The sequence below is a fragment of the Mizuhopecten yessoensis genome, unplaced genomic scaffold, assembly GCF_002113885.1.
Source record: "Mizuhopecten yessoensis strain PY_sf001 unplaced genomic scaffold, ASM211388v2 scaffold10643, whole genome shotgun sequence".
Lineage (NCBI taxonomy): Eukaryota > Metazoa > Mollusca > Bivalvia > Pectinida > Pectinidae > Mizuhopecten > Mizuhopecten yessoensis.
The window spans coordinates 380,905-394,440 of record NW_018408649.1 but is presented as its reverse complement, the minus strand read 5'-3'; the positions used below and the strand labels follow the sequence as shown (position 1 = coordinate 394,440).

Here is a 13,536-nt window from a genome sequence, read left to right as displayed (position 1 = left end):
TGGCTATTTTATAACTACATACCTCTACAGCCTTGGCTATTTTATGACTACATACCTCTACAACCTTGGCTATTTTATGACTCTGAGATACAAGTTCACTGGTCTTGTCTGGGTGGAAGGCAACACCACTATAACAGAGGGCATCTCCAAGATCGTTTTCTCCATCCATGCTTATTTTAACAATTAACTGCAAATTAGCATCAATCTTCTGTAAGTAAAAAAAATAAAAATCTCAAATCAACATTTTCTCCACAGTTTCTGTAAGTTTTTCCGTAAGTTTTGATCATTATCTCAATAATCTGTTAGTTACAGTATCTAAACAGTGACAGCATCAATTTTTTCAATCTCCTACAGTACATTATCTCCAATACATCAGTTACACTTACCTATCTTGTACAGTACATTATCTCCAATACTTCAGTTACACTTTACTATCTTGTACAGTACATTATCTCCAATACTTCAGTTACACTTCTTTCCTATCTTCTACAGTACATTATCTCCAATACTTCAGTTACACTTTCCTATCTTCTACAGTACATTATCTCCAATTCTTCAGTTACACTTCTTTCCTATCTTCTACAGTACATTATCTCCAATGCTTCACTTACACGTTCCTATCTTCTACAGTACATTATCTCCAATACTTCAGTTACACTTTACTATCTTGTACAGTACATTATCTCCAATACTTCAGTTACACATACCTATCTTGTACAGTACATTATCTCCAATACTTCACTTACACTTACCTATCTAGTACAGTACATTATCTCCAATACTTCAGTTACACTTTCCTATCTTCTACAGTACATTATCTCCAATACTTCACTTACACTTTCCTATCTTCTACAGTACATTATATCCAATACATCAGTTACACATACCTATCTTCTACAGTACATTGTCTCCAATACTTCAGTTACACATACCTATCTTGTACAGTACATTATATCCAATACATCAGTTACACATACCTATCTAGTACAGTACATTATCTCCAATACTTCACTTACACTTTCCTATCTTCTACAGTACATTATATCCAATACATCAGTTACACATACCTATCTTCTACAGTATATTATCTCCAATACATCAGTTACACATACCTATCTAGTACAGTACATTATCTCCAATACTTCACTTACACTTACCTATCTTCTACAGTACATTATCTCCAATACTTCACTAACACTTTCCTATCTTGTACAGTACATTATCTCCAATACTTCACTTACACTTTCCTAAGGTTATAGTACAGTATCTCTCAATATTTTGTTAAAAGTTAAAATTTAGTCTCAGTAAGTGACAATGAAAATTTTAATCTTCCGTAATACAGATATATATCTTATGATTTTGTGTGACAAATCAATAATTCTAATTCCTTCATAGACTTACATCTCTACAATTTCTTAAACTTATTCCTAAACAGAATATTTACCAGTATCTCTACAGAGCAGGGTTTGGAGACAAGTAACTTGTGAATCTGGTCTAAAACAGGTACCGTCCATGTGCCATCCTCTGTCAACTGAAAAACATATATATACCAAAATTACCTGTTTCCCATCATAGAACTGCAAAAGAATTGTTACTGAACTGAAACATTAGACATTACCCACTGCATATCAAGCAATGGTTTTAAGCATGTTTATTTACATGCATTTAATCAATATCAATCATTTTCTGCACAAACATTATTTTCAGTTGGTGTTTGAGACAGGTGTTAGCATAACTATATGACAGTTAGTAGATAGAGTCAGGTGGTCACTCAGGTGGTCACTTAGGTATAGGCCAGTCAGTAGATATAGCCAGGTGGTCACTTAGTTATAGGCCAGTCATAGATTTAGTCAGGTGGTCACTTAGTTATAGGCCAGTCAGTAGATACAGCCAGGTGGTCACTTAGGTATAGGCCAGTCAGTAGATATAGGCAGGTGGTCACTTAGGTATAGTTATAGGCCAGTCATAGATTTAGTCAGGTGGTCACTTAGTTATAGGCCAGTCTGTAGATACAGCCAGGTGGTCACTTAGTTATAGGCCAGTCAGTAAATATAGCCAGGTGGTCACTTAGTTATAGGCCAGTCAGTAGATATAGCCAGGCGGTCACTTAGGTATAGGCCAGTCAGTAGATATAGTCAGGTGGTCACTTAGGTATAGGCTAGTCATTCGATATAGTAGGTGGTCACTTAGGTATAGGCCAGTCAGTAGATATAGCCAGGTGGTCACTAAGGTATAGGCTAGTCATTCGATATAGCCAGGTGGTCACTTAGGTATGGGCCAGTCAGTAGATATAGTCAGGTGGTCACTTAGGTATAGGCCAGTCATAGATATAGTCAGGTGGTCACTTAGGTATAGGCCAGGCCAGTCAGTAGATATAGTCAGGTGGTCACTTAGGTATAGGCAAGTCATAGATATAGTCAGGTGGTCACTTAGGTATAGGCCAGTCAGTAGATATAGTCAGGTGGTCACTTAGGTATAGGCCAGTCAGTAGATATAGTCAGGTGGTCACTTAGGTATAGGCCAGTCAGTAGATATAGTCAGGTGGTCACTTAGGTATAGGCCAGTCAGTAGATATAGTCAGGTGGTCACTTAGGTATAGGCCAGTCAGTAGATATAGTCAGGTGGTCACTTAGGTATAGGCCAGTCAGTAGATATAGTCAGGTGGTCACTTAGGTATAGGCCAGTCAGTAGATATAGTCAGGTGGTCACTTAGTTATAGGCCAGTCAGTAGATATAGCCAGGTGGTCACTTAGTTATAGGCCAGTCAGTAGATATAGCCAGGTGGTCACTTAGTTATAGGCCAGTCAGTAGATATAGTCAGGTGGTCACTTAGTTATAGGCCAGTCAGTAGATACAGCCAGGTGGTCACTTAGTTATAGGCCAGTCAGTAGATATAGCCAGGTGGTCACTTAGTTATAGGCCAGTCAGTAGATATAGTCAGGTGGTCACTTAGGTATAGGCCAGTCAGTAGATATAGTCAGGTGGTCACTTAGGTATAGGCCAGTCAGTAGATATAGTCAGGTGGTCACTTAGGTATAGGCCAGTCAGTAGATATAGTCAGGTGGTCACTTAGGTATAGGCCAGTCAGTAGATATAGTCAGGTGGTCACTTAGGTATAGGCCAGTCAGTAGATATAGTCAGGTGGTCACTTAGGTATAGGCCAGTCAGTAGATATAGTCAGGTGGTCACTTAGGTATAGGCCAGTCAGTAGATATAGTCAGGTGGTCACTTAGGTATAGGCCAGTCAGTAGATATAGTCAGGTGGTCACTTAGGTATAGGCCAGTCAGTAGATATAGTCAGGTGGTCACTTAGGTATAGGCCAGTCAGTAGATATAGTCAGGTGGTCACTTAGGTATAGGCCAGTCAGTAGATATAGTCAGGTGGTCACTTAGGTATAGGCCAGTCAGTAGATATAGTCAGGTGGTCACTTAGGTATAGGCCAGTCAGTAGATATAGTCAGGTGGTCACTTAGGTATAGGCCAGTCAGTAGATATAGTCAGGTGGTCACTTAGGTATAGGCCAGTCAGTAGATATAGTCAGGTGGTCACTTAGGTATAGGCCAGTCAGTAGATATAGTCAGGTGGTCACTTAGGTATAGGCCAGTCAGTAGATATAGTCAGGTGGTCACTTAGGTATAGGCCAGTCAGTAGATATAGTCAGGTGGTCACTTAGGTATAGGCCAGTCAGTAGATATAGTCAGGTGGTCACTTAGGTATAGGCCAGTCAGTAGATATAGTCAGGTGGTCACTTAGGTATAGGCCAGTCAGTAGATATAGTCAGGTGGTCACTTAGGTATAGGCCAGTCAGTAGATATAGTCAGGTGGTCACTTAGGTATAGGCCAGTCAGTAGATATAGTCAGGTGGTCACTTAGGTATAGGCCAGTCAGTAGATATAGTCAGGTGGTCACTTAGGTATAGGCCAGTCAGTAGATATAGTCAGGTGGTCACTTAGGTATAGGCCAGTCAGTAGATATAGTCAGGTGGTCACTTAGGTATAGGCCAGTCAGTAGATATAGTCAGGTGGTCACTTAGGTATAGGCCAGTCAGTAGATATAGTCAGGTGGTCACTTAGGTATAGGCCAGTCAGTAGATATAGTCAGGTGGTCACTTAGGTATAGGCCAGTCAGTAGATATAGTCAGGTGGTCACTTAGGTATAGGCCAGTCAGTAGATATAGTCAGGTGGTCACTTAGGTATAGGCCAGTCAGTAGATACAGCCAGGCGGTCACTGAGCTAAAGGTCAGTCTTTAGATATAGTCAGGTGGTCACTTAGGTATAGGCTAGTCAATAGATATAATCAGGTGGTCACTTAGGTATAGGCCAGTCAGTAGATATAGTCAGGTGGTCACTTAGGTATGGGCCAGTCAGTAGATATAGCCAAGTGGTCACTTAGGTATACGCCAGTCAGTAGATACAGCCAGGGGGTCACTTAGTTATAGGCCAGTCAGTAGATATAGTCAGGTGGTCACTTAAGTAAAGGCCAGTCAGTAGATATAGTCAGGTGGTCACTTAGGTATAGGCCAGGCCAGTCAGTAGATATAGTCAGGGGGTCACTTAGGTATAGGCCAGTCAGTAGATACAGCCAGGTGGTCACTGAGCTAAAGGTCAGTCTTTAGATATAGCCAGGTTGTAGCTTGTAGCCAGTCAGTTTCTGGTATTTACTAGTAAAGTTACTTACCGGTGCAATGTTGTTGAGGACACACTCATAACAAAGCTGTGGAATATCTGTAAACTCGGCAACATCTGCTCGTAGTACGTCAGGTGAAATCATTTCTGTATTTCCAAAATCTATAAAATTGACCTAACAAAGAAATTGTTAACAATGATCAATTATTAAACGATTCTAGAAAACAGTTTCAATGACTCCAACATGATTTCATGGAACAGGTATCAAATAATTTGAGGTTGTTTCCAGTCATATTTGGATGTAACTTGCTGCATTTTAACTTAAATGTTGTATATCACATGTGGTTTCTGAAGAAAATCTATTTCATCAATTTTCATTAAAGGATAGTTCTGGGTTTCATTTCAACAAAATTTATAAATGGTAATCAGATCAAAATATATCACAAGCACACAACTAATCTGGGTTTTGATCATGTTTATGAATGAGGTTTTGTAAATATTTGTCAAGAAGGGAAGTAAGTGTTTGGACAAAATTCATAAACGGACAACATCAGAAAAGGGACAAACTCTGTGGGAAATTCAAAATAAATCACCAACATAATGATGTGTACAAAGTTCATAAGTATCAAGTAATATTGAATAATGGGTCTGTTTCAAGTGTTAATGAACTGGTAGTAATTCTGCTGATGAAGGAATCAGAATGGTAAGGCGGCGATAAGTTTATACCTTTATGAGATCTGCCTCTATGTGCACCACCTGAACACGATACCACAACTGGTCCAGGTGGAACTTTGCAGCGCCTGCCTGCCCCACCTTCCAGTCTATGTCAAAGCCATGGGGTTTACTGTTACCAAACTTATTATTCAGACGCTCTGAAAGTTTCGCCAATGCTTGTTCTACAAAAACAAAATATGTTAGGCTCCCAACATTTCCATTACTTCAGTGCTACCAAATAGATAATGGTTATTTTTGAGAAATCAAACTTTTCCAAAAATTTGTGATTATAAATTGACCCATGAAGTAAATTTTGCTCAGATAACTGCAGTACTGTGATAACATACCTTTGTTTGTTGTATTACCATGGTAACTGCTGTATTGTGATTAAATCCCTGTTGTATTACCATAGTAACTCCTGTATTGTGATTAAATCCCTGTTGTATTACCATAGTAACTGCTGTATTGTGATTAAATCCCTATGTTGTATTACCATAGTAACTCCTGTATTAAATCCCTGTTGTATTACCATAGTAACTCCTATATTGTGATTAAATCCCTATGTTGTATTACCATGGTAACTCCTGTATTGTGATTAAATCCCTATGTTGTATTACCATAGTAACTCCTATATTGTGATTAAATCCCTATGTTGTATTACCATAGTAACTCCTGTATTGTGATTAATCCCTGTTGTATTACCATATTAACTGCTCTATTGTGATTAAATCCCTGTTGTATTACCATAGTAACTCCTGGATTGTGATTAAATCCCTATGTTGTATTGCCATGGTAACTCCTGTATTGTGATTAAAGTCCCTGTTGTATTACCATAGTATCTCCTGTATTGTGATTAAATTCCCATGTTGTCTTACCATGGTTGATTAAATCCCTATGTTGTATTACCATAGTAACTCCTATATTGTGATTAAATCCCTATGTTGTATTACAATAGTAACTGTTGTATTGTGATTAAAATAACTGTTGTATTACCATAGTAACTCCTGGATTGTGTTTAAATCCCTATGTTGTATTACCATAGTAACTCCTGGATTGTGATTAAATCCCTATGTTGTATTACCATGGCAACTCCTGTATTGTGATTAAATCCCGATGTTGTATTACCATGGTAACTGCTGTAGTGTTTAAATCCATGTTGTATTACCATGGTAACTGCTGTAGTGTTTAAATCCATGTTGTATTACCATGGTAACTGCTGTAGTGTTTAAATCCATGTTGTATTACCATGGTAACTGCTGTAGTGTTTAAATCATTGTTGTATTACCATAGTAACTCCTGGATTGTGATTAAATCCCTATGTTGTATTACAACAGTAACTCCTGTATTGTGATTAAATTCCCATGTTGTATTACCATGGTAACTGCTGTAGTGTTTTGTTGTATTACCATAGTAACTGCTGTATTGTGATTAAATACCTGTTGTATTACCATAGTAACTCCTGGATTGTGTTTAAATCCCTATGTTGTATTACCATAGTAACTCCTGGATTGTGTTTAAATCCCTATGTTGTATTACCATAATAACTCCTGTATTGTGATTAATCCCCATGTTGTATTACCATAGTAACTCCTGGATTGTGATTAAATCCCTATGTTGTATTACAATAGTAACTGTTGTATTGTGACTAAATCCCTGTTGTATTACCATAGTAACTGCTGGATTGTGATTAAATCCCTGTTGTATTACTATAGTAACTCCTGTATTGTGATTAATCCCCATGTTGTATTACCATAGTAACTGCTGTATTGTGATTAAATCCCTATGTTGTATTAGCATGGTAACTCCTGTATTGTGATTAAAGTCCCTGTTGTATTACCATAGTATCTCCTGTATTGTGATTAAATCCCTATGTTGTATTACATTAGTAACTGTTGTATTGTGATTAAAATAACTGTTGTATTACCATAGTAACTCCTGGATTGTGTTTAAATCCCTATGTTGTATTACCATAATAACTCCTGTATTGTGATTAAATCCCGATGTTGTATTACCATGGTAACTGCTGTAGTGTTTAAATCATTGTTGTATTACCATAGTAACTCCTGGATTGTGTTTAAATCCCTATGTTGTATTACCATGGCAACTCCTGTGTTGTGATTAAATCCCCATGTTGTATTACCATGCTAACTGCTGTAGTGTTTAAATCATTGTTGTATTACCATAGTAACTCCTGGATTGTGATTAAATCCCTATGTTGTATTACAATAGTAACTGTTGTATTGTGATTAAAATAACTGTTGTATTACCATAGTAACTCCTGGATTGTGTTTAAATCCCTATGTTGTATTACCATAGTAACTGTTGTATTGTGATTAAAATAACTGTTGTATTACCATAGTAACTCCTGGATTGTGATTAAATCCCTATGTTGTATTGCCATGGTAACTCCTGTATTGTGATTAAGTCCCCATGTTGTATTACCATGGTAACTGCTGTAGTGTTTTGTTGTATTACCATAGTAACTGCTGGATTGTGATTAAATCCCTGTTGTATTACTATAGTAACTCCTGTATTGTGATTAAATTCCCATGTTGTCTTACCATGGTTGATTAAATCCCTATGTTGTATTACCATGGCAACTCCTGTATTGTGATTAAATCCCTGTTGTATTGCCATAGTAAATCCTGTATTGTGATTAAATCCCTATGTTGTATTACCATGGCAACTCCTGTATTGTGATTAAATCCCGATGTTGTATTACCATGGTAACTGCTGTAGTGTTTAAATCATTGTTGTATTACCATAGTAACTCCTGGATTGTGATTAAATCCCTATGTTGTATTAGCATGGTAACTCCTGTATTGTGATTAAAGTCCCTGTTGTATTACCATAGTATCTCCTGTATTGTGATTAAATTCCCATGTTGTCTTACCATGGTTGATTAAATCCCTATGTTGTATTACAATAGTAACTGTTGTATTGTGACTAAATCCCTGTTGTATTACCATAGTACCTGCTGTATTGTGATTAAATCCCTATGCTGTATTACCATATTAACTGCTGTATTGTGATTAAATCCCTATGCTGTATTACCATATTAACTGCTGTATTGTGATTAAATCCCTATGCTGTATTACCCTATTAACTGCTGTATTGTGATTAAATCCCTATGTTGTATTACATTAGTAACTGTTGTATTGTGATTAAAATAACTGTTGTATTACCATAGTAACTCCTGGATTGTGTTTAAATCCCTATGTTGTATTACCATGGCAACTCCTGTGTTGTGATTAAATCCCCATGTTGTATTACTCCCTGTTGTATTACCATAGTAACTGCTGTATTGTGATTAAAACCCTGTTGTATTACCATAGTAACTCCTGGATTGTGTTTAAATCCCTATGTTGTATTACCATAGTAACTCCTGGATTGTGATTAAATCCCTATGTTGTATTACATTAGTAACTGTTGTATTGTGATTAAAATAACTGTTGTATTACCATAGTAACTCCTGGATTGTGTTTAAATCCCTATGTTGTATTACCATAGTAACTGTTGTATTGTGATTAAAATAACTGTTGTATTACCATAGTAACTCCTGGATTGTGATTAAATCCCTATGTTGTATTACAATAGTAACTGTTGTATTGTGACTAAATCCCTGTTGTATTACCATAGTACCTGCTGTATTGTGATTAAATCCCTATGTTGTATTACAACAGTAACTCCTGTATTGTGATTAAATTCCCATGTTGTCTTACCATGGTTGATTAAATCCCTATGTTGTATTACAACAGTAACTCCTGTATTGTGATTAAATTCCCATGTTGTCTTACCATGGTTGATTAAATCCCTATGTTGTATTACCATGGCAACTCCTGTATTGTGATTAAATCCCCATGTTGTATTACCATGCTAACTGCTGTAGTGTTTAAATCATTGTTGTATTGCCATAGTAACTCCTGTATTGTGATTAAATTCCCATGTTGTCTTACCATGGTTGATTAAATCCCTATGTTGTATTACAATAGTAACTGTTGTATTGTGATTAAAATAACTGTTGTATTACCATAGTAACTCCTGGATTGTGATTAAATCCCTATGTTGTATTAGCATGGTAACTCCTGTATTGTGATTAAAGTCCCTGTTGTATTACCATAGTATCTCCTGTATTGTGATTAAATCCCTATGTTGTATTACATTAGTAACTGTTGTATTGTGATTAAATCCCTGTTGTATTACTATAGTAACTCCTGTATTGTGATTAACTTCCCATGTTGTATTACCATGGTAACTGCTGTAGTGTTTAAATCCATGTTGTATTACCATAGTAACTGCTGGATTGTGATTAAATCCCTGTTGTATTACCGTAGTAACTCCTGTATTGTGATTAAATTCCTGTTGTATTACCATAATTGTGATTAATCCCTGTTGTATTACCATAGTAACTCCTGTATTGTGATTAAATTCCCATGTTGTATTACCATGGTAACTGCTGTAGTGTTTAAATCATTGTTGTATTACCATAGTAACTCCTGTATTGTGATTAAATCCCCATGTTGTATTACCATATGAACTGCTGCATGTTGTTTTACCAAAATATAAAGTTATTTTGGAACATGGGTTTTTCTCACACCATATTCACAAAGATTTTGAAGTGACAAATACCATTTCAATATTTTGGAAAAGTGATGCCTACTTATTTTACAATTTTTGTTGCGAGCGATGCCTATTATTTGAAGATTTTGTTTCGAGTGCTGTTGGCTATTTATATATTTTGGGAGAGAGACACCTACCATTTTTGGTATCCTGTACGTAGATAACTGCTTTCAGGTCTACATAGGTTGGTATAGCTTTGAAGGACGAGTAGGTAGGTACTTCAGCAGGAAAGTAATACACACAAGACACATCTCGGGGCTCCTCATACAGCAGAATTTCAGTCGGCTCCAAGAACTTCTGAGGGATTGCCTTTTCCTCATTTCTGTACACAACAGTTACACACAGAGATCACATATACTGTATACTGAGAGTAGATATTTTACAACAAGTCACAACATCTTTAAAATACAAACGTTCCGCTCTTGATATATAGAACTTGTCTACACCACTGGAATATGTCATGACAAAATCAAAGGCTCTTAGGGGCATCACATGGCAGATAATACAAAATCAAAGGCTCTTAGGGGCATCAAATGGCAGATAATACAAAATCAAAGGCTTAGCAGTTTGGTGTAGCTCCTAGAATTCCAAGATGGTGATCGGTTAAATGCAAAATCACATTAATAACATTTCCCTCCAAAGAAAGAAGGATTATTGACATCATGCTTTCACCTGACCTAATCCACATCTTCACGAATTCATTAGTTAAACTAACTTATAGTGATGTCATAACTAGAACACTGACAGGTCAGTAAGGGCCTCGTCTTGTGGCAATTATATCCCCCATAATCATCAAGAAGCAATCTGCCCATATAGCTGAGCTTGACGTTTGACATTTGGACTTCAAAAAGAATCGCAAGGAAGCAAATATACATTTTACATGTACTATGATGTGATGTGTTTCCTTCCACCTCCATATTTGCTGGGCTAACAGAAATGTAATTACCGGTGCAATACTCATTTGTTAGCTTTGATTTGTTTTATTTCACCTTATATACCTTCTCCATCAAGAGCCAGGATCAAAGTCAGAGATCCACTTTGTCTTTGACCTTTGGACCCGAATGACCTTGACCATTAACCCAGTGACCCTGATCTTTGGTCAGTTGACTTATTCTTTAATTCTGACCAACTTTGCTTCTTAATATCATAACAAAATGCTCATCAGCAAAAAATACAAAACTTGACCTTGACCCTTTGGACCCAGTAACCTTGAACTAAGTTCAGTTGACTCTGTGTTAAGTTCTGAACAACATTGCTTCAAAGTGTCATAGCCAAATGTTCACCAGTGAAAAGTTACAAAATGTAACATTGACCTTTGACCCAATGACCTTGACCTTTGGTCAATTGACTCCTTGTTTAATTCCGAACAACTTTGCTCCACAATGTCATAGCGAAATGTTCACAAGTGAAAAGTCACAAAATTTAACATTGACTTTTTACCCAATGCCCTTGACCTTTGGTCAATTGACTCCTTGTTTAATTCTGAACAGCATTGCTTCAAAGTGTCATAGCCAAATGTTCACCAGTGAAAAGTCACAAAATTTAACATTGACTTTTTACCCAATGCCCTTGACCTTTGGTCAATTGACTCATTGTTTAATTCTGATAAACTTTGCTTCATCATGTCATAACAAAATGTTCATCAGTGAAAAGTCACAAAATTTAACATTCACTTTTTACCCAATGACCTTGACCTTTGGTCAGTTGACTCATTGTTTAATTCTGAACAACATTGCTTCATAATGTCATAACAAAATGTTCATCAGTGAAAAGTCACAAAATTTAACATTGACTTTTTACCCAATGACATTGACCTTTGGTCAATTGACTCCTTGTTTAATTCTGAACAGCATTGCTTCAAAGTGTCATAGCGAAATGTTCACAAGTGAAAAGTCACAAAATTTAACATTGACTTTTTACCCAATGACATTGACCTTTGGTCAATTGACTCCTTGTTTAATTCTGAACAGCATTGCTTCAAAGTGTCATAGCGAAATGTTCACCAGTGAAAAGTCACAAAATTTAACATTGACTTTTTACCCAATGACCTTGACCTTTGGTCAATTGACTCCTTGTTTAATTCTGAACAACATTGCTTCAAAGTGTCATAGCGAAATGTTCACCAGTGAAAAGTTACAAAATTTAACATTGACCTTTTACCCAATGACCTTGACCTTTGGTCAGTTGACTCATTGTTTAATTCTGATTAACTTTGCTTCATCATGTTCATCAGTGAAAAAATATAAAATTTGACCTTGACCTTTGAACCTAATGACCTTGACCTTTGACCTTGACTTTTTGCCTCAATGTGTATTTTTATGAACTGAACATCTTGACCAAGTTTCATGTACATCAGTCAATAAATATTAAAGATATCAGCCAGGAACAAAATTTGTGGACGGACTGACGGACAGACAGACAGACAGACAGACAGACAGACAGACAGACAGACATAGTTGTAGGTCAGAGGTTTTGCCAAAACTATGAAAGTTCCGTGGAGAATTGGAAATTCTGACCATGGAAACCTGTGGTAGATCAACACAAGTGACAGTTTATTGTTCTGTAGAGTTACCTCTTGGTTGGGATTCCTAGTCCCTGTTCCACAATCTTCTTTCCGAGAGAGACAAACCTGTGTGTAGAGGGTTCTAGTGCACTCTCAGCAATGTGTTCCTCCATCAACAGATCTATAGCTAGTGATGCGTTTTCCATGTCTCCCTGTGAAAAAGTTACACTACAGCTTCAGTACAATTATGCATGGTACACATAGACTGCCTTCATTTTCTATTTTTTTTTTTATTTCTACATAAAAACAAGAGGCCCAGAGGGCCTGTATCAATCACCTGGATATCTAAGCAATCATGGCAAAATAAGATCCAAATAAGATCCAAGGGAATATGCCAGACCCCAAGGCCAATCCTTGTAGCATATCTGTATTAGACTTTTCATGCCCAGCAATTTTATGTATGGTTATGGGGTGGGGATCTCAATCTAGGGTTGTGGCCAGACCCCAGGATAAATTTTAATATCATGACTGTATTCGTCTCTTTATGCCCAACAATTGTATATATAGTTTTGGGGTGGGGATCTTAACCATTTCGAAGTTATTGTAAAAATGTGGTATTTTACTGGATTGTTTGTCATGAAGTATGATATTTCCCTGAATTGTTCAATAATAGTCACTGACTGTAGTGTTACCAGTGTGACAGTAGTTTAAATGTTGTAAATATCTTGGAGTTGTCAAACACATGTTTTCCAGTGTTCAATATGGTTATTATTCAGATGTAAATACCTTGATTATCTTGGTTAATCGTTAGTCCAGGGTAAGAACCGTCTGGAGAGAGTGAGAAATGTAATGTTTTTGCAGAGAACGTATACCCTGCTAGTGTGTATGGACGTCGCCATTTTGTGAACTCTCGTGACCTCTTGAACTGTGTCAGTCGGGGTCACTTGAGTGTTTATTCCGTTGTGTATTGAAAGTATTGGATATATGGGATTCGATGGAAATATGGGATGCGTTGGAAGTATTGGATTGCGAGTCAGAGAGTGAATAACGGTACGAAAGAGTTGTAGATGTGG

The 13,536-nt window shown here is 36.9% G+C and overlaps 1 protein-coding gene across 3 annotated transcripts in view; it reads right to left on the bottom strand.

Annotated features, from left to right (window-relative positions):
* LOC110461636 (RING finger protein 17-like) overlaps nucleotides 1–13,536 on the bottom strand; it is a 91,400-nt gene that overhangs the window by 19,524 nt on the left and 58,340 nt on the right. For all 3 annotated transcript variants that reach the window (XM_021515191.1, XM_021515193.1, XM_021515192.1), the window contains exons 32-37: nucleotides 12,533–12,675; nucleotides 10,098–10,282; nucleotides 5,353–5,522; nucleotides 4,679–4,801; nucleotides 1,445–1,531; nucleotides 56–208 (exon numbers count right to left, since the gene is read on the bottom strand). In XM_021515191.1, the coding sequence (XP_021370866.1) occupies nucleotides 56–208; nucleotides 1,445–1,531; nucleotides 4,679–4,801; nucleotides 5,353–5,522; nucleotides 10,098–10,282; nucleotides 12,533–12,675 (861 nt within the window). The remainder of the gene's footprint in view (nucleotides 1–55; nucleotides 209–1,444; nucleotides 1,532–4,678; nucleotides 4,802–5,352; nucleotides 5,523–10,097; nucleotides 10,283–12,532; nucleotides 12,676–13,536) is intronic.